The 22201-nt window shown below is 40.6% G+C and overlaps 1 protein-coding gene across 3 annotated transcripts in view; it reads right to left on the reverse strand.

Annotated features, from left to right (window-relative positions):
• Positions 1–241: 241 nt before the first annotated feature.
• DHRS3 (dehydrogenase/reductase 3) overlaps positions 242–22201 on the reverse strand; it is a 77290-nt gene continuing 55330 nt past the window's right edge. For all 3 annotated transcript variants that reach the window (XM_074609629.1, XM_074609628.1, XM_074609630.1), the window contains 5 exons: positions 4476–4619; positions 4059–4178; positions 3071–3309; positions 1943–2068; positions 242–724 (listed from right to left, as the gene is read on the reverse strand). In XM_074609629.1, coding sequence (XP_074465730.1) covers positions 640–724; positions 1943–2068; positions 3071–3309; positions 4059–4178; positions 4476–4619 — 714 coding nt within the window. In that variant the 3' untranslated portion in view covers positions 242–639. The remainder of the gene's footprint in view (positions 725–1942; positions 2069–3070; positions 3310–4058; positions 4179–4475; positions 4620–22201) is intronic.

The following is a 22201-nucleotide window of genomic DNA, read 5'->3' on the forward strand; positions in this document are numbered from 1 at the left end:
CAGCCTTCACAGGTGAAGACAGACAGCTTTCTTGGGCCCAGCACAGTCCTTCCAGATGGGAGTCCTGGGTGGCCTTTAACAAAGAAAATATCGCTCCATAGTTTGCACCTTCCCCGACGGGCGTTGGGAACAGCTTCATCAATGGATGTAAAGTGAAGGAAGGGAAGGAAGCTTCCATTAAATGTCCATAACTTATAGTTCTTCAAAGTATTTTTTAAGTTCCCCATTCAAAAAGCTGAAATGAAACCAGTAGCAGTTTGTAATTGCAGTTCCTCTGAAGAGAGGGGATAAAGTATGGGGTGTGATGTGCTGCCTCTCAGCTGAGACAGCCTACAGACATTTTCGAAACAAAAATTACATCTTAAAACTATGAGTAGATTTAACAATTGAACTCTAAAGAATTAAACATCATATAAACATTTCACACTTTTTGTTTTTCTTTCCAAGGGTCCATAGTCTAGTCATTCAATCCTGTGCAAAGGTCATGTTACTATGGATATGACCTGCAAGAAATGTGTTGCCTCACAGCAGCACAAGTCACATGAACAGGCTAAAAGCCAAGACTGCTGATTCACAGTCTTGTCAGGGTTTTCAGGCTTGTGTTGGTTTCACTGAAGAATAGTCCTTGCACCATCAAGTCTATGTTCGTCCTTTAAAAGTGTTCATGCAGGTGTAGCTCCCAGAAAACTTGTGGATTTCTTCAAGTGCTGCCTGAGGGAGAATGCTGCAGGAGAAGAAGAAAGAGAATAAGCAGACCAGACAAACCTCTCAGGCTGTTCTGATACGGGGATGTGTATATATGCGTTTATGTACACACATGCATAAGTATCCATACTCTTAAAAATCAGCTGGTGAGAGTGCACAGACAAAACACGTGGCAGTATCCTGCTGTGAGCAGGCTTAAAAGGAGAAAGTTATGTCAAGTCACTCTATACAGAAATATTTATCCAAAAAGGTCTGTAAAAACTTGGAAGATACCATCATGTTTTATTCCTCCCAAATACTGTGCAGAATCTTGCACTCGGAAATACTTGAATTTAAACAGAGTTCTCTGGTTAACTTGCCATCTATTTGTGCCAGGCATGCGGCCTCCTTATCATAAGGTATGGGTATAGATCTAAGTTCCTGACAGCTACTGTAATGGAAAATAAATGATTAATTCTTACAGTAAAGGAGAAGGAGAACGGCCCTTTTTCAGTCTGTAGCATTTCTGAGAACTTTTGAGAAGATCCCAAATTTTACATTCAGAGCAAAGCATTTATTGTGAGTTATTTTTTCTTGTTTGAAATGCAATATTGTAATTATTTTCCACAGAAAACTCATGGCCTTGTTTCAGTTTCTGACTGAAGCAGATTTTCTAAAGGCTTTAGTGCAAACTGTCATGGAAACACAATTTTAAATGTCCTTTCTCTTTAGTTGTTTCAGGATATGAAGTTATGACTTTCTTTCCTTAGGGACTTTAAAATTCTTGTCCTAATCATACAGAAAAATATTTTTTTAATAGTTTCATTGCTTTAACACAGGCAATGCTCTCTAAATACAGCTGTGATACACATACCTTATTGTACATAAATCCTTTACAATATAAAACCTGGAGTCCAAAGAGCAGCTTACTAAATCAAAATCAACTACATGCATATGTTAATTGTTAAGAAATTTCCTAGATACAAATACCAGTTCAGATTTCAGGAGTCTAAATTTTGGGAGTGAAACTGGTTTCATAAAGGAGTTACACCCAGGGAAAACATCTACAAATGGGGATCTCGGAAAGTTTTCTCCCTTTTCCTTCCATGACTGTCTTTCATGGGAAGGGATGAGCCAGTCTGATCCTAGATATTGTGTTACAGTCAAACTGAGGTTTGCCTTGGTGGACACACACCGAGGGCTGTAAGCCAGTCGTGCCTAACTGGCAAGGCTATTGCCTGGCAAAGGAAATGTTTACCTTTTTAGGATGACAAGAACATGCATTGTCCATGGAAGGAGCAGGAAGGCTTGATTCATCTGAACGGCTTCTACTGTCCTCCTAGCCACTGTCTCTGGCTTGAGAGGAGGAAAAAGATTAGGGAACCTGAATAAATAAAAGTAAAAAATAAAATAATTATTTGTTAACCGAACTTCTTCTTTAAGATATCACTGTCCAAGTCCTGTTACTCACTAAGCTATCACTGGTTACTGGCATTCAAACATGCCCCAAAGCAGGCTGGAAGGAGCAGAAAGTTCCAGTTCTAGCCGGGAAGCTGGAAAGCAGAAAGCCCAGTCCCAAGCAGTACTACTGGGTTAGCTAAACGATTAAGAATGTACATGTTGGTGCCGTTAGGGTGAAGTGGCAGTGTATTCAGAATCTTGATTCAGAGTTTTTCTTAAACTGTGTGCAAACCAATACCAAAATGCTGTCTGTTCAGTGTTGGTGTTTTTCCTTTTCCTCTCTCTTGCTCTTTGCTTGATTCAAGTTCTTGACAGGTGAAAGACAAATATTTTCCCCCATTGCTTTTATACCAAACATGAGGCTTTTCCCCGCTCCAGCAATAGGTTGACTAAGACAGCACAAACTATATTAATAGGTTATTTTGTCCACTGTAAAAGATTAATTTGGTCAGTCAACAGTCTTTGACTTTAGCATGTTCTCTTAGAGAGAGGTAAAAAGGACATACTGATAGCCTTGCTTCTGTCATTCCTTTCGCTGGGAAAGATTTAAGTATTTCAACGAATAAAGACGGAATCTGTACTGTTAATTCTCAAGTAATTTGTAGACTGCTCCTTTTGAATAACCTCCATTTCAGATTGCCTCCCCTCCCTCTCTGGGGGCGGCGTATGGCCCAAATACACTCAGGGAAAAAGAGCTTTCAGTTTTCTCTGAAGCAAATGTCTCTCAGTACAGGCAGGCTGTATGAATATGCCAGCAAACCGAGGGAACCAGTCTGATGAGTCCCAGCTAGCCTAGAGTGACCCTCTGTTCCCAGGCAGCCAAATGAAACATCAAATTCTCTTAACTAAATGAAGCATTAATTAGGAGTGTATTCTGATGATTCATTTAAAATGAGATGCTTTATTCTAGTTCCCCTGGACTGACCTGATTCTCATGCCCTGAAACATCTCTGTGCTCGTGTGGAAGGGCAGGACTGTTGTGGCATTCACTCCGGGACAGTCCAGCAGCCCCAAGGTCAGGCTCTCCATAAAGGCAAAGGACGAGGCTTTGGAGGTGCAGTAGTCAATGGCACCAGGGATGGCTGACAAGGCCAGGACAGAGTTCAGGCAAACAATGTGTCCATTCTGCAACTCCAGCATCCTTGGCAGGAATGCTTTGGTGGTCTGAAGAACAATAGAGTTAAAAAAAAAAAAACAAACAAGGTTTGCTCAGCAGAGATACAATAAAAACAACAGTTACTGTAAAAAATAAGGTGACACGGAGACGACAAGCCAAACCGTTTTGTTCATTATGCTAGGAAAGGAGTGGGAGAGTACCTTGTTGCTTTGTCATTTTCTGAAAGATTCTAAACAGGCAAAGTGTGCGTAGAACCAAAACCAAAATCTTTCCTAGCACATAAGTAAGCAGTACCCGCAGATAAAGGCCATGAACAGAATGCTTTGTATGTTTAAGAACTTCTTGTAGAGGATAAAGTCTTCAACAATGTGATGAAATCACAAGAAGCTCTTTTTTTATTACTATTATCTAATACAAAATGGAATGAGTTTTGCACTAGTTTCTTTCCCTGAGCAATGTAGTCTCATGCTCCTCTGACGTTCCATACAGATCACAGAACTCTACCCTCTGTGAGCTCAGGGTTTCTCAAAAGAAATGAAGTGTTTTACTGGAAATCACAGAATGGGGATACAAGAGCATCAAATACTGTGTTACTACTGGAAAAATTATTTTTTTTTTTAGACTTCTTTCCTCTGGCCTTTGTTCCTCACATGTTTTTTTCTGTCTCCTTTTCATGTCAAACTGATTATACCAAGCATGATTTAGAAAGACCTAGTAGCAGCCAAGCGTTTACTGGCTGTAATCTGTCACTCTCATTCCCAATTCTGAACACACGTGACACAAGAGCTCATCTTACCCAGAACTGTCCCAGAGTGTTTATATGTTGTGATTTGAGCAGTGCATCATCATCGCTGTCCATCAGGCTCTTACCATGGACCACAGCAGCATTGTTCACCAGGATAGTGATATCACCCACCTGCAAAAAAAGCAAATGATGCGTTACAACTCATATCTCTGCTCACGAATCATCAGTCACCATTATATCTGACTGTCTATTATTGGCTAAATACATTATTATTTTCATAGCTTTTGACATTCTTGCCTATGGGCCTTGTAGTCCTTCTGGATCACTTAAAACAGGTAGCTAGAATTTGTACAATATAATCTGGATGGTCACCCTTCTTTTCCCCAATTTGCCAATATATTTTTTTCCTCATCAAATATGAGCCATTCCTAAATTCTGCCCACAAACAGTGCTTCCACAGACACTAACCTTTTCCCGCACAGCTTTGGCTTGCCGATAGACCTCCTCTCGATTTCCTACATCACAAATGAAATAATGGCATTCTGTCCCCATCATCCTGATTTCCTCTGTGGTCTCCTTCAGGCATTTCTCAGTTCGACCCCACAGGATGATCTGCAGCAAGAAACTTTTGTTAGAGTCAAACCGCTTCTGCTTCAAATCTAAAATAATTAAAACATGCTTCTAACTTCAACAATTTGATGAACATCTTTGATGTGTTTTCACTGCCAGCCCTGTTGCATTGTTTCACTTAAGACTAACGATGATTTTCTGTTACACAGGGATGGGACTTGAGTATCATGGTGGCAGCTATATCCCACTGCTGATTATTTACAGGTTCTTTACAAGCAACACAATACCTAACACAAAAGGTCAGATCTTTAGCCTAACATGACAAATATACAAAACATTCGGAAAATTTTCTGGATCACAAATCACAAAATTTCAAACCTATCCCTGTTTTTGCTATACACACACACAGAATGAGAAATTGATTCTAAAATCACAGACTTTCCTGTATATCTGGTATGCTGTCTACTTCTTGTTCTACATTTGTAGATCGTATCTGCTCTGCAGTAAAACATGTTTTTTCAGCATATCATATATAACTATTTGCAATGCTGTTCACAGGCTGGTGCCCCAGGTGCATTTCAAACAAGAGCTTCATCCTAATGCAGACATTTAAAGTGAGAAATTTCAAGCATGAATTTATTTTGCAACTAATATATGCAAGGTTTCTCATGCCACTCGCATTTAACACGGTAAGAATGATACAATATTTCTTGTACAAAGAACAATTCTGCATATCGGTGGAAACAAAACACTCAAATCATATAGCATGGATTTTACCTATAATGAAGACATAACCAGCACAACCCTATCTGTATGTCTACACCATCATGGAGGTCAGAAATCGAAATTACTTGAAAAGTTACCAGGTTCATTAACTTTCATTGTGAGGCTTTATCCAGTATGATTTTCCCCTAGTGAAACAACAGTATTAGTCTCAAGTATGAGATGGTGCTTCCACTACTGTCTTTCAAACATTAGTCTACCGCTAAACAGATTTAACCAGAATATTTTTTTCCTAGTATGTAACCTAATTTTCTATTTCTTTTAAGGCTACTGGAAGGAATATAATTTCATCTCTCTGTTACCAAAGACAACTATATATAAATCAGTCTATCATTTTTGCTCTTCAAGCTAAATCTTCTCAGCCTTCAGCATGTTATGAACAGTGAGTCACTTGTCATTCTGCAAAAAATCAATTACTGAATGGAGTACATTACTGACATCAGCTGACTGCTCTGTCAGTCCAACAGTAAGATCCAAAAGAGAAAGAAAATTGTGAGCATTGATAATGCAAAATTACTATTTAGTACTAAAAAATAAATGAGGACGTTCACATAGTCAAATGCAGGTTTACTCTGATCAGGGGACTGGGAAAATGGGCTTTGAAAATGGAAACAGCTTTGTTGCTCTCAGAACGGTGTTATTTCCAAGCAGCGGCCTTATCATCTGTCATCCAGGATTACAGTTATCTCCCATACCACTGTGTACTGAGCATGAATCTGACTGGTATATTGATTTTTTAATGGTTAAAAATAAGCACACTTAAACTTTAAAGATTTAATAATCTTTGAGTTTTCGAAAAGTTGGAAGAACAGTAAAAAAAAGTCTAAATTATATCACACAATTAACTTAGTAACAGCAAGATAAACATAAAAATTTAGGACCTGTGGTATTCCCTCCCCACGGCAAATCTCTTGCAGAGAGCTTTAACATGCTTATTTTTAAGGACCAGTTAAGCTTATCTCATAACTGGTACTAAAACTAATCTCTGTCAGGGTCAAAGAGCTCTTCCAGTGCGACTAAGCAAGGCAATGCAGAAGTACCTGGGTCCTCAACCATTTCCTAAATGAGTTAAATTTACAATTAATCCCATTTATAAATCATTGCCTCATCTGTGAACATAAACACACACAGACTGATAGACTTACATTCTCAAAATCACCAAAGGACTAACGAGTTGGTTAACCAGAAACTTCAGAGCATGTATAAATATGCCAGAGCCATTTCATGGGAAATCTTATCTCAAGGGAAGCAATTTGCAAGGAAAAAGCTGTGACCAGACTTAAAAACTGTAAGAAAGCACATGGCTAAAAATGTGCTTTGTGTATTGGCCTGTCTTCGAAAGTCTCAGCGTATCACCCTGGGCCATCAGACTTTGGCATCTACACAAAGCTTGTAAAACTGATGGCTATTTACTCATTTCTGAACTCTGAGCTAGACTGGGTGATATTTCTTATGCCTACTATGCAGACTTGAGCGGAAATCAAGAACATGTGAGAAATTTCACAAGCTTTCAGGAAATATTTACAAAATACTGTTGAACTATAAGCATACACACTTAGTTGCTCTCTCTTTCACAACCTACATCTCTGTGGAAAGGGGAGAAGAAAACACTACAAAACGTCAACCGTAAGCATCAAGTTTGATGCCCACAGAGTTTGCATCAGTGTGAACTTCAGCCTCGTAGCAGGATTGGATCAGTCAAATGCAGACACTAAAAAAATTAACTGACAAGTTGAAGAGTGATGGAAGGTAGGAGAGGAACAGGAGAGAAAGAGAAATAAGGCGTCAGACAAGAGGAGAAGGCAAGAAACTGACCTTACAATACCTAGCACTCCAGGGTTTCACACTGCTATTGCAAAATAAAACATAGATCACTTATTCTTCACTTTAATCTGTTTCAAACATCCATAGAGCCTCCTGTTCCCAAGAGTTGCCACTGATGCATTGAATGTCAGGAAATATACATGGAAGAACAGTTAAGCAAAGGACGACCTGTCAAAGGAACATCTGTCTGTGATGCAACTCTTGGACATAACATTTTTTATGCCCCAACAGTTACTTTGGGACCCTTAATATCCTACAGGCAAGTCTTGCAAGGTGACCCCATTAAAATCTGGGCCATCTGGGGAAGATAGAATTTGCTGGTTTTCCTGCTGACAGCATTAACTTCAGTACTGATTTTTTTCCATGGGAAGTTTTCATGTCCTTGATACTGTTCACACTCAGGTGAAGGCTTCAGCCGGCGTAAGAGAAAAGCAGTAAATAAAAGACCATTCTTTCGTGAGAGGTGAAAGTTCCCTAACGACACAGTGGGAAGTGAGCTTTCCTGCTGTCATTTCTGCTGCTTTTTACAGATGGATAAAACTCAAAACTCAATACAACATGCTTTTGGTCCAAATTCAAGCTTGACTGCTCCTACAAGATCACATGAGACTTTCAATTTCTGTCTTACATCTGGCCAAATTAAATTGGCCCAGGCTTCCCTCTGGCCTCCTAGGATATCAGATCTTACAAAGAGAAAAGACTTTCAGGCGCTGCATTAGCCTCATAGTTGAGGCTTCCGTTGCTCCTGAACTCTATTTTTACAGAGGGCTTTGAGTTAGTGTTTCCCTGCACGCAGTACTTCTCTCTTCTTTTTTGCAGCAGTTTCACTAATGTTCTCTAGGTCCTTATTCTACTAGTGCCTCCTGAGATTTTCTACAAACCTACTCATCAGTCCTCTGCTCTCCCAAATTCACCTCCTTCTGCAGAATCTGCAATTTGACAACTTGCCGTTTGGCACTCGGAAGGTCGTGTTACTTGTAACATTCACACTAAACCATTCAACTAGACAGCTTAAGGGTCAGGGATAATCATGCATGTTCTCCATGCTCCTGAACAACAACTCTTGCTCACGGTTGAACTGATGAATGATTGTGGGCCTGGGCCTGTGTTTTGCTGGTGGCCCGTGAGCTGCAGTTAGCCTAAAGCTGGGCAGTTGGCACCTCACTTCCCTTTACATGCAAGCAAGCATGTAAGGAACTCTCATTTTATTATTCGCTCAATCAACATCAAGAAAGGCATCATTTCGCTTTATCCTGCCCCAGTTAGGGTTTGAGGGCTCTGCATTTGTACGGAGTCTAGATCTGCAGCTTAGGAAATGGTCCATTTTATTAGGAAGCACGATTTTCAAAATGTAGACATGGGTCACAGAGTCTGGTCTGTGTCCCCTTTCCTTTTTAAGTTTAATACTAAATTGGCAATAAGTGTGTCCCAACTGGAGGCTAATTCCTGGAGAGAATGACTCTTACAAACACAGAAGTTCCTGTCTGGGACAGAGGAATATGCAGAGGACTTCAGGAGAAGAGAGACACGCATTCCTTATTACACAGCCTGTCGGGATGTTGCACAGCCACCCATTCACAGTAATTTAATGGTGGACAGAGGAGTATTTAATTTGCGTTTTGGAGAAGTTCTTGGACAGACGGTTTTCCGTCCTGGAAAGAATCCAGCCCGTTTCTTCTCCCCCTTCATCTCTCGTCATCCTCTCCTGCCTGCCCCTCCCTCCTTCACCAGACACGCTCTCCTTTCAAAAAGTTACTGACCAGAAAATTGTCGAGGGCAACAGCCCAGCGAGGCGGTTAATCCCCGCTGTGGCAGGCCCGCTCCTGGAGGTTCCTGCCCTGTGCTTACCTCTGGGTGACCCCAGTGTTGGCAGTCAGGGAGGCAGGTGGAATGTTAAAGCAATCGCTTATGCTCCGGGCTGCTGGCGAGAGGCAATGAGAGCCCAGGCAGCAGCAGCGCAGGACTCTTCCTACCATCGGACACATGAGAGAGTAGATTTAGGATGTCAGAGGAACTTAACACGCCCTCCTCTTAATTAACTTGAAAGTAGGTGAGGGCTGTGACATCACATCTTACTGCAGAGTTTCCCAGGATTTATTCAGGAGCAGATTTTGCAAAACAAACCTTATCTCTAGATCTTCTCCCCTCTGGCAAGTCACAGAACTCTTATCTGGCCTTAGGAAAATGATTTCAGGCAGAGTGGCAGGCTCAGTAGACACTGCATCCTCCTCTCCCAGAGGACTCGTTTAACTCTGGACTTAATCTGCTAATGAGACATGCCCTGAGGTCGGAGGGGAGTCAAAAGGAAGGTTTTAGCTGGTGTTGTACTAAGGCAAGACTTTCTAATAGAGGCCTGCACTGGCTACTTGCTGAAAGCCCCAAGTCTGACTGCAGCTTTAAATGCTGATTCTCACTGGAACGCAAGTGTTATGCTTTTGACTGCCACAAAATCAGATAAAGCCACTAATTTATATAAACTAGTCTAGATTGAAGCTCCTATCAACCACAGTATAGACATATGATCTATGCCTCCAGAGTCTTAGGCTTATTATTGGTGCAGGAGATGAGGTTAGAGCTAATTTTACATCATTTACAAGGCTATTTAACTTGTTTGGTCTGATTTTATAGCTAGCACAACTCAAGAACAGCAGCAAAGGAATGTTGCCCTTTTACATCATCAGTTAATTTGGCACTGCATCTTCAGCAAACCTGCTGTGCTAGACATTATCCGTCCAGTAAACTAGACCAGTGTTGGAAAGGTGTCCCACAATAAAAGCATGTCTGAGACTGAACATGTGGCATTTCGTGGCACTCCCCTTGGATTATCTGGGTTGTATTTTAGTACAGAATTGTTCACTTTTAGTCTTTTCCAACACAACAACGCTCACTGTGATTAGCAGATATAACTTCCATTCCAAAAGTTTCTGCATTTTACAATTCATGAAGCAATCCTCTGTATTAAATGAAGACACTGAAGATTAAAGTGTTGCAGAGAGACACAAAAGTGCCCTTCCCGCCTGATCTCATTATTGCTGCCTCCACAAATCAACCACAACTCCTCGCCACAGATCAGCTGAGATAGGAAGTAGTTGGTAGGTCAACACATTTCATTCCCCCTTTCAACCTCCTGCCTAGTCCAGTGAAACAAAAGTTGCTCTGTTTGAGTTGGTATCCGTAATTGCACAGACTGCTACCTTTGTTCAAACAGAGAAACCTTTCTGCACCCAATACTGAAAGTTCCTGCATACTTTTAGGAAGTACAAAGTGTAGATAATCCACTGAAGTATGTCAGTTTTATCCCCATATATTTACAAAGCCTGGTAGTACTAACTCACAGTTGGTCCTCTGAAGAAATGCATTCCAGTGTATCCCATAATCCTGGCAGAGTTTTGCATATCATGAGAACAGGAGGCTAAATCCTACAGCCTCAGAAGCGTCCATGTATTTTGCTTGTCAATGGCATAAGGGTTTTCTCCTCCACCCCTTCCCCTCTCTTGCCCCCAGGGCAGTCAGGCAAGTTCTTTCAGGAGTCCTTCCTGGGAGAGGCCGCTAAAGACAGATTACGGGAGAGTGAAAGGTGTGGCCCTTCAGTGTGAAAAGCCAATCTTTGCTTTAGAAAGGAAAAAGAACCTTTTGATGCCTGAAGTAGGTCAAAATACTTAACCCAGCCCCTTAGTGACACTTGTATAAAAGTAAGCAAACAAAGCAGGCCAGTGGCAAAATTTTCAGTTCCCCCAGTGGAAAGTGAATATCAAAGCTGCGAGGGACGGCTGTAAGAAAGATTACAGGTAAGCATGGGGGAACCAAGAGAGTAAACCCATTTACTTATTTTACACACAAGCTTTTCTAGATTAGTATTTAGGAGTTGCAAAGACATTATACTGTAAGAATTGAATTTAAATTTAATCCTGCCACCATGGTAAACTCAAAACACAGACTTTATTATAAACTGCTTTGAGCTAAGGCCAGGAGTAATATCCAGTAATGAGATTAAATGTTAGGTCTAAAGAGACTTCAGAGGGAGACTAAAAGAGTGAATTCCAATTCATTTAGTCTAGAGTCAGAACTTTCATTATTTTATATGTTGACTTAGCACTCAATGGGATTACTGTTATTCACCTAAACCACCACCAATTCCAATTGTACCCCCTTTTTTTCCTCTGAAGGAAACAAAACAGCACCTACGAAGTCTTAAAGAAGTATGTAAACACCTGTCTCCTATTCGATAGAGGCCTTCCTTGGAAAGAAAATCTGTAATTTTCTGTCTGCATACAGGCATTTAAGACCAGCTCCCTCTAAAGAAGTGAACAAATGCCTACTGTTCTCACAGTCAGGACTATTTAAGGACAGGTGGCCCCATGCTGACTTTTTTCCAGTGGTTTTTCCAATTGCTTTCGTCTGCAACATGAACTGCGACTCCAGACTGCCTTGGGAGCAGCACTTCTCGGCTCTGTGGTACCGACCAGTTGAGGAAGGGGAAGGGTTAGGGTTGTTTGCAAGAAGAGGTCACGCAGGAGTCAGCCTTTACAATCCTATTAACGCTGGGACAGGGTCAAATGGAGTGCACGTTCCAACAAAAGCACCAAGTGGCCACAAGCTGTCACCCTGCAAAGGTTCATGGAAGCATTTGTGGGGGAAAAACCGACAGATTTTAATGGTGAATGTCTGCCACACCATGTGTTAGAACCGGCCTCTGCTCCAGGGAACCAAAGCACACAAAGAAATATCCAGCAATAAAATTCTCTGGCTGCAAAGCAGAAAAAAGTGGCATATCTGGGGGGTGGGGAGAGGGGTAAGCTTTTTAAAGTTATGTATTCGGGGTAAGACTTTGAAGATTTCTACCAACAAAAATATAATACTCCATCCTATAAAAATAACTAGTGTGCTGCCGCCTCCATTTGCTTGGCATGCCATCTCTATAATCCAGATTCATATAAAAATGTCCACAGAGATCTCAGGAAATTGTGGGGAGGGTAAATATGCAGGTGCAGAAAGCCCTTTAGTACTGCAAGCACAGCAGACAGGATGAAGGGATAGAAAGTCTGTAAATAACATTTCAAAGGAAAAAAAGAAATTGCTGCATCTGCCTGACAAAAATGCCATGCTCCAACGGGGCACTTCAGCATAGTGGAAGGTTTACTGTTTGTGCGTTTTCCTTCCAAAATGCTGCGTTATTATTTTTACTTACTGCACATACCTCTCAGGGTAAAGAGTTCTTCTCATGTGTCAGGTTAAATGTTCATGTAATAGAGTTAAACATTTACTAGGACAGAAAGTTATGTTGACACTGAATGGTAAGAGCATTTGTTTTCATAAAGCTAAAAACAACCAAAAGCTTAGATTACAGGGTAATGTTAGAAGTAAGAGACAAGTGAAATTAAAAACGTGGATCCAACACAGTGTTGCTTCCATCACCTGACTGGGTGAAAGTAACTCCTAAAATTGCCTGATTTAACCAACTGTTAACTGAAAAGTCTGCTACTTCTTAACTAACAAACTGGAAAAATCAGACTTAACATAAATTTATGGAAAAATAGAATTAAGGAGCTAAAAACTGGGGGCCGGTAGAACTGGATTATTTTTTAGAGTTTGCCTTACTAAGTTTGAGATCATTTCTGTAACAGAGTGCCTAATCTTGAAACGCTGAGCGGTTTTAACTTCTAGTGGAGAAGACTGGCCACTGCATCACCACCTTTGCGACAGCACCCAGAGGCTGCTAAGGCTAGTCCCCTTATAGCTTACAAAGGTGCCCATTATACTGAATTGCCAGTTTAGAGTAAAAAATTGTCAGTTTTAATTCTACAAGCCCTATAAAAAATAATAAATACAATTTTATCAATGAGATGCTATACTCAAAAGGTTAACTTATTTAGCCTTCTGATGCTGGCCAGGTTGTGAACTTTGGCAGTAGCTTATGATTGCTGTATGTGAACTGGAGCTAAGTTTACTCCACATTGTGATGGAGATTTGTGAGAAGTCATTATATAGTCCAGTTACCAGTCAAGGGGACTTTGCATTTTGCTGTACTGTCACATTAGCAGAACCCAAAAGTAAGGTGGACAAAACAGTAAATATATTAAAAGCTCAGATGAATGAGGAAAGCCGTGAGGAATGTTTACAAGCCAGAGGAAGACACAGGCAGACAGACAACCCCAGCTCCTGTAGGAACATCACAGAAAAGGAAGAATAGGGGAAGTGTTTCAATTTGTTAAACTGGAAGAAGGCTCGCAACAAAAAACAGACATGGAAACCTAAGGATGAATAACATTTCTAATGCTGTCACTATAAACTGCCCTCCAGGAAGGCCTAAAATATGCTCCGGATCATCCACGTGCATAATATGATGTAACTCTTGACTAAAAAAATAATTTCTCCCATGAGGCTACTGGAGAAGTACTGGGAGTTAAAATAGCCTACATTAAGTTCGTATATAAACTGAATGCTAGCAACGGCTCCAGACAAGCTTCCTTACAGGCCTCCTTTCTTTGCCTTCAGAAAAAGAGAATTGCTACTGTTTTAAAACCATCTAAAACTGTCAAAAGGAGCTTTTCTTGTAAGTATTTTAGTCAAAGAAATAAAGGATACTGATTAGAAGAAGCTTCGATATTTAAATGCTTAACTGTTTTCCTATCTTTTTATCTACATTTCAAAATGTTATTTTTTTAATGGTGGCTGTTGCTATGCAACAGGGCAGAATTTCTAAAGTCTATTCATCTGTGGTACAAATGACAGTTTTCAGGACACATTTAACTCTCTCAGCCTATTAAGTCAGTGGAGGAGGCTAGGAACGGGAGGACTGTAAGCTCCCAGGGCGTGCAGCCCCCAAAGGGGTACAGCATGGCTAAAAAGGGGCTTTCGCTGATTATACCATTTTCTTCAACACACTGTTAAGATGGATTAGCTCCCCTGCTTATGAAAAATGTGAAAAGCAGCACAGGTCTAGTTAAATAAAATGATATCTAAATGTAGAAATGAAACATACGATAATTACTTTTATCCAGAAATGATCAATTCTAATCAGATTCTGCTACAGTGATACTTATTTAAACTAGAGGGGCTGGTCAGGTAATCACAAATCAAGCTCTAGCATATTAATAAGTTACAGCTCCCTGGAAGTTACCATCCTTTGGATATGATTGCCCATCACATGCACACCTTTTAGGCTACTGCAATGCAAAATACATAAAATCAATTTAGGTATCACAGAACATGAGATAAGCTTTACTTTCCAGTGAAATAAACTATATCAAGTAACCTGGTCAGTAACTAAGATTTAGCTGAGGGGGAAGTAATATAATATTGAGGCATAATAATTCTGTAACGTGTTCAAAGACGGTAAGAAGCACAGCTCTATGCAATAAGGGGTTTCTACCTACCAATAGACTGCAGAGCATTGGGGATCTGTAAACTACTTCACAGAAGTGTGTGAATGTAGCCCTAAAAAAAACAGGTCTATTTTTGGTTTGACTCACATTCACTGTAGAACAATCTTTACTGCCACTAAAAATATTTATAGGTACACAAAATAATTGGTAAAGACCAACAATTACTGTTCTTGTGGTATAATTTCAATGGCTAGTAGTTTTCTATCTTTTATTTTCCCTTTTAACTCAGGAAGAGAAAGTAAAATAAATTTACAGAAGTAAGATGCTTTTCTAAATTTCTGATGTTGCAAAAATACTGGACTAAAATAAGCTGATGACAGTGGTCAAACCCATCAGCACGGCACTTCCTCTGTGCGAGCGGTAAACAAGTGTAAGGATGTCATCAGGAGCTGGCTGACCCACTGCTGAACTCGGGGCTGGAAAGGAGCTGCAAGGTGCCAGATCCCTGCACACACACACACGTACCCGCACACACACACGTGTGTACACATCCACACAGGGCCCTGCAGCATAAACGGTGTCCTAGAGCAATCCACAAGAGCTGCACATCATCATCTAGGGAAATGAAACCCTGAAAAAGCCCTTTGATGGCTAAACGTTTTGCTTTTAAAGAGGCAAAGCTCTTGCTTCCATAAAGCTCACATTCAAATATAAACACAACACAGACAATAGTCTCTAAGGGGCCTGGATTAAAATCAAATAACAAGCAACACAAAGAACACTCTACAACATTGCACAATCAGCATATCTTAAAACCCAAAATCAAATAACTCAGTTCAGCGAGACAGGACTCCCGTGTTTCCCAAGAGGCTTGGAAATGTTCTTACATCATTTCTGACAGCTCACTGTGGTCAGAGCCAGCCCTGTTCTATTACCACTTTGGGAAAAAAGTATTTGTACCAGCTGGATGTCTTTAATATTCTACTTGGAAGCATGACCTCTTCTCTTTAAGGCAGTAAGCTGAGTTTTGTCCTCGCTGGTAAGGGTTTTTTTAGGAGGTAGGGCACAGGGAATTTGAGTTTGTAGTCATCACAAAGCCAAGCTGCTGAAAGTGGATGTCAGGATTTCCCCTTCCCTCTCCAAACTACCGCAGCCAAGTCTCGCCCAGTGAATGTACTGATGGGAGAGACAAGGTGTCTCTGTTTACTACAAGCAAGGAGATTAACATGACAGATCTAAGACAAACACTAATTTAATCTTCACGTTGAAAATACCTGATTGTCAACTGTTATTGTTGACCCATTCTTTTTAAGGGCACGGAAAGGTGAACTGAGCAGTGCCTTTATAACAACATCTTCCACTCCCATTAATTTAAGTCTAGTATATTTGAGGGTTTTCTTAAGGTCCAGCACCCGGAGTGAAGAGATTATCTAACAATTTCTGCTTTCAGTTGAAGTGGTGCGAGCTTGTCCACTCCTCTGATATGAAGAAAATCTTGAAAATGTAACTTGGGCGTACCGGTGATTCAAAGGGCAAACAGAACAAAACCCCAACTATAACTACTTAAAAGATCATGTGTTTTTGAGTGTTAACTCCTGATTTCTGAACGTAGGCCTAGCTATATGGGAGACGTTTGCTGCCCAGTGAAGCTTCTAAGAAACACTGAAATAAGATTTTGTTCAGTGTCTGAAGTTTTCACTCACTGATACAGGTCGTCACTCATAGAAACTTAGCGAGCAGCTTCGGTCCAGGACTTACTGGGAAAGAAGGTGTATCTAAAAGACAACTACTGCCTGTCGATACAGCCGGTGCAAGCCAGTATCCGTGCTGACCACGAGAAGGAGCACTGACTGAATGAGAAGTCAGGCTTGAACTCCATTTGCACCTATTTTAAACGGCTGCTTCATGTAGATAAGGGATGAAATATATTAGCCAGGTCATACCAAAGGCGCCACCCCACCTTTATATCGACTCTTTCTAACCTGTGGCTGAACAGATGTCATACTACAGGATAACCACAGCCCAGTATCTTTCCAGGCATCATTTTTATCCCACGTTGAAATATGTATAATTTTAAGTTGTTTATGTGTACTCAGAGGCACAAGTGCCACTGATTACGTACTGCGAGCCAGATTTATCTCCTAGTCCCATACGTAAAGCGGAACTGATTTCAGCAGAGCTGCATTTGTGCTTTCAAACAGCGTTTCACCGCGGTAAGTGGAGCACTGACACATTTGCTCAGGCAGTGTTAGACAACAGAAATCCCTATGTTAGTCAAAACAAGTGAGCTCTGGAGCGCTGTATTCAATAAATTGTAATTAAGAAGGTGGCAACATAAGGGTGGCTGTCCACAAAATCCTTTTGTAATTATGCATAGTTTATGGCTAAGCTAATAGGATGAACAATTTAAATTAGTTACAAACTCTGCCAAGGTACCCATTTATTCCCAAGTCTATTAATTAGAATCAATTTAATCCCCGCTGGGATAAAGGTCAAACAACATGTATTTGACCCTTTTCTACTGGCGTCAGTGTTATCAGCCAATGGATCTGGCAGTGCCTGGGTCTGACTTGTTCGACTCTTCAGCATGTTGACACGATGCTTTGAAGAACAGAGTCTGGGCCCAGCTAAAAAGATCTCTCTAGTAATTTCTGCTTTATATTCCTGATAAGCACACAGGTTTGAAAATTCCAGAGCTTGTTCTCTCTCGGTGGTCAGCTCCTGGGCTGTTGTTCTCTGTCTTTAAGATTTTTCCTTTTCAGTCTCCCTTTCCTACACAGTACCTTAAGGCAGCAACGGTATTAGACTTGTGTCTTCAATTCAGTTCAGAAATCAATGTGAAAAATGAACGTTAACAACTAACAGACATCTGTTAATGGATTTTAAAACAAACACTCAAAATCAATAATCATTAGCTGACATTTCCAAACTGTCCAGAAGGAAAGACAGAATTTCTACACACTTATCCAATTTTATGGGAAGGAAATAAACAGAACTGTTGTCTTTTTTTCTTCTCCCCATAGTTCCTATAGAATTAACTGCCTACTTCTGTGGAGTTCATCATCATCGCCTATCTGTCCTAGTTATTTTCTTGGAAATAGTGTCATAATACTTTCATACCTCTCAGGTTACTCTAAGACTAAATTCCTGGTCTTGGCTGTGGTAATCAGCTAGTTCTTGATGGACTAACGTTGTGTATGTTCTCTTTGAATGTTGCTGATCTGTTTGAGGAATGAATAGACTCAGAGTCTATTCAGAGTTTTCCAAGTTCCTCCTTCATATTTTTACTATCCACTGCATAGTATCATCCTATCATGACAGGTTTCCACGGCAGGGTAAAAAAACCCCAAACTTCTAAACTTTTTAGTCAGAAGGCTTAGAAGTGTATGCAGTGCTTATGGTCACTCTTAAAGCAAATTGCTGTGCCAGACTAATCAGACATTAGCTCAACAGCATGTTTAATTCATTTTATAGCACAGTAAAAACTACCTTTATATGTCAGTGCTTCAGATGGAAACACTTCTACAAATCTGAGACAACGGTTTCCTAGCCTGTACCAGACTCACGACGTAAATGCAACAGAAATGCACAGCAGCACGTTTACAAGTCACTGTAGGTGATGAAACCACCTAATAAAATAGGGATGAATCACTTCAGATAAGTAAGATGAAACATCATAGACCAAAACCGTCTTGTCAGCCGTGAAATTCAGAAAAGCAGCCTTACTCCTTTCTTTGGTACAAATAAGACTAAGATCACCCAGCCACAGAATGGTTGAGGCTGGACGGGACTTCTGGAGGTCATCTGGTCCAACCCCCCTGCTCAAGATCGTATACCCGGTGTACTGCTTTGACTAGGTCAGCTCTCATGGTGAACCTCCCTGCCTCCTCCGCAAGCTTTCCAGATCCAAGCTTCTGTATTCACTGCTATCCCCACGTTACCACTCACCTTTCATTTAGCAGAAGAGCTCCTATTGCAGCCCTTCCTCCCAGCATTCACTTTTCAACCTTTGTGTTTTCCACCACACTGTCTGCATCTCTAAACATTCCCCAAAACTCTTTATTGTTGCTTTTCAAATCCCACCTTAAAACCTCCATTGCTGTGGTGCCTTTCCAAACACTTAAACGCGGCTAAATGAGCGGTGCTGAAACCACTTGCTGTACAACCCCCATCGGTACAGACTTCTGTGTTTCTATTCAGCTGTTGCCTTTTGGTGTGTATCTACATTGTAAAACCCGAGGTAGGCATTTTTCTGTTGTCCTAATACAGCACGTTTAGCATCTTTATGCTGAATAATTTCTGGTGCATGGGTGGGTTTCTGAGGCTCTACAACAACATTAATATATAACCTCATCTTTAAAATTTACCTCAAGATTTCCTACAGCATAGACACATCCTTATATTTTGTGGGAAGCCTCATTTAATTGTCTCGATGCCAGTCTTAAGCATTTTTAAAAGTGCTGGATTTTGATGTGCCAACACAGCCCAGTCTCACTGGGACAATATTTTCACATGACATCACTGTACCCTGATGCAAGATGACAAGCCTGTTACTCTGCAAGTTCCACTTCTTGTTAACATTATTTATTCTCCTTACAACATACTCAGTAACAAAAGACAGGTATGTTCTAAATTATAAGTTAAAACAGCTCCAGCCAGAATGCTGCTTCAGAGGCACCAATGGATCTGATGTCTGATAAATCCTGGCGGCGCTTGCCAAGCAGTGACACTCACTCAGCGTGTTATTCAAACCGCCGGCCTTGGCACTGGCACACACAACAGGCTTAATGCCGTCGAAGCCTGGGACGTGAAACAAGAGTTCTTCTGCCCATCCTTAAATTCAATCAACAAGGAAGTGGGCTGCCAGCAGGAAGCCATTAAATAAAGTTGCTGTCAGTATATAATCTTTATCGAAAGCAAGCCTTTCTAGAGACCATAAAGCAACTCAATCAGATCTGTGCTCTCACAGTTCACCAGAAGTTCCAAATTAATGTATTATTTTGCATGACATGGAAAACCATTCACTCCCCAATTCTTCTCGTGTACTTCTGGATACTGCTAAGTTATGACATGCTCTAATAGTTTGCTGTAAGATTAAGTGCTTAAATTTAAATAAGATTAAAGTAGTCTTATTTAAAAATATGCCTGAAACTGTTCAGTTCCTATGTTTTTTTCTTCAATCACACACACATCAGGAGAGATTACCTAGAACCTGATATTTGCACTATGGGTAAATATACTCATTATACTACAATACATACAACATAGAAAATGCAAAATTTCCTTTTAGGAAAGTAAAAAAAAACCTTTTTCATTTTGAGACATGCCAGATTGCCTTTTCAAAATGGCTAGTTACTTATTTGCATTGCTAAACTACTACGGAGAAATCCAGTAGATACATGGCCTGTATGTCATTCTGGTATCTCCACAGGACATAAAAAGCATTCAGGATGTGGACAGATGCTCTCTTGACAAGATTGTCTTAGTACTGGAATCTAAAATTATATATGTAAAATTTATACTGAGCCTTTTCGAAATTACTATACCCCAGGCCAACTCCACATCTGTTTGTGCAGTACATTCACATACTGCATTTGTATTGGGTAAAGTACAGCAGAACTGTGTCCATTTCTTTTATAAACATCATTTTAAAGGCTTTATGATTTCATTATGTTAGATCACGGTGCCTGTTAAAAACAAGCCCATGGTGATTAATCATATTCTGTGAAAAACCAGTTCCTCTCAGCTCTGGAATTATGTAATTTAAAATCAGCACTTTTCCATATATCAGAACTAATCTCCTCTGGGGTGGCCAGATCAGGTCTATTCATGTTCTGAACTCAAGAGTGAATTGCAAGATACTCAGAAATCAGTTATTACTTGCAGAATACAAGTGTTTTCTTGATGCCTGGCCCAGCCGCAGGGGATTAAAAACCTGACAGACAGCAAGCAGGAGGGTAGGTATGCTATCGCATCCCCTCCCCGCTCTTCCAGCACATTATCAGAAACTGTACACCTTCATACATGACAAAAGAAATGTTTTCAGGTTTGGAACACTACAGCCCATCTGGGTGGAACTCTGTGGCAGATTAACATTCCTGTGCGTTAAAAATTCAATGTCAGGTGGTTCTTCAAGCAAGATACAGTTTAGTCAGAGTATTCTACAGGTCCTGAAAGTGAAGTCACAGATGAATATTTGAGAGTGACCAATATTTTAAAAGACATTTTAGATGAAGAACTCTTACTGAAGTGCATGTGAGATACCAATAGCTTTTGTCCTACACCTTAAAAAAGGTCACAGCTCTGAATGACTTTTAGCAGCAGTCTCAGTATTTTGCCCTCACTTCGGGAGATTAGTATTAATTCCATTTCCACCTCTAGTCACAATGAAATTTATCTTTTATCAGAGAGCATTGGTATGCGCTGTAAAGAAGTTTTTAAAGGTATATATAAATTCATACAAACCGGGACAATCATATGTCAACATGATTCATAAAGATCAAAGTGAAATATTCATAGCACTACAGACGCAGTTTGTGTAGGTAATGTGGGAGGAGCATGCCATTGTAGAAATTCATTTCAAAACTTGCCAAATTTTCCATTACTGGGAATACAAGGCTAAATTCTAAGACCTGATACCATTTTTTACATAACCTCTCCGAAATACTCTCAACCTAAACAGAATTTATAGCCTAAAATCTCACTCAGCTGAAACTCTCCAACTATACATGGCTCTCAAGCACCTGCAATTCCTCTGAGGTTTTTAGTTCTGTTGGATTCAATGGAACACAAACAGGCTCTGGGTTTCAGCAGCAGTGGGGGCTTGCGCACCCCTTGTCCCTTCCTCGCTGCTCCTTCCTCCACGGATTTCCTATTACCATCCCAATTGTAGCTGAACTGAAAGAGGATAGCACACTCAAACGACAGGCTATCTTCCTAAATGAAGACATTAAGGTCTGACTTTGAAAATCTTGTGAAAGTAATGATGGAAAGAACAGTTGAGATTTCAGGTTTGGGTCTTTTTCTAGCCTGAATAAAATCAGAAGTGATGTAAGCAAAATACAAATCAAACCGACAACAACAACAACAAAGTCTCTGGTCAATTTTCAAAGCAAAAGTTTTCAAGTAACGCCTTCAGGATCTTTCTTCACTATCCCAAAATAATCACTGCATTATTGCATTTGTGGCACTCTACAGCTGCCCATCACATTGCCATCCTGTTAAAAGCACCTCGCAGACTTGCAGACGTAATTGTCTAGACTCCAGTGCTGACAGAGCGAGGTCATGGCTATCAAGCGGTACATTCCATGCAAGAGCGAAGTTTCCGTTTCTTGTTTTTGTTGGTGATACAAGCTCCTTGCCATCTAGCAAGGTCTCTTGTCTGTCCTGATATTCCAGAGTGCTTACCCACCCGCTGCACAAGCATGCAAGCCCTTTGAGTCGCAGAGTCTCCTGCGCTACAGAGAGTGAACGTCCAGAGGACAAAACAGTGAAAGGAGAGATCTTTTGGGTATTTACGAGGTCATTTCTTGCATGGTGATGAATGTGAAGAACTCTAAACAAGGTTAATAGGAATTGTTCAACTCTTCTCTGCAGTACTGTCACACCAACACAAGGCCAGGGCTGCCCCTGACCCCTTTGGCGTTTCGGAGACATCTCTCATGCCAGAACACCCCATAGTCCCTAACAGCC

The sequence above is a fragment of the Larus michahellis genome, chromosome 16 (assembly GCF_964199755.1).
Source record: "Larus michahellis chromosome 16, bLarMic1.1, whole genome shotgun sequence".
Classification (NCBI taxonomy): domain Eukaryota; kingdom Metazoa; phylum Chordata; class Aves; order Charadriiformes; family Laridae; genus Larus; species Larus michahellis.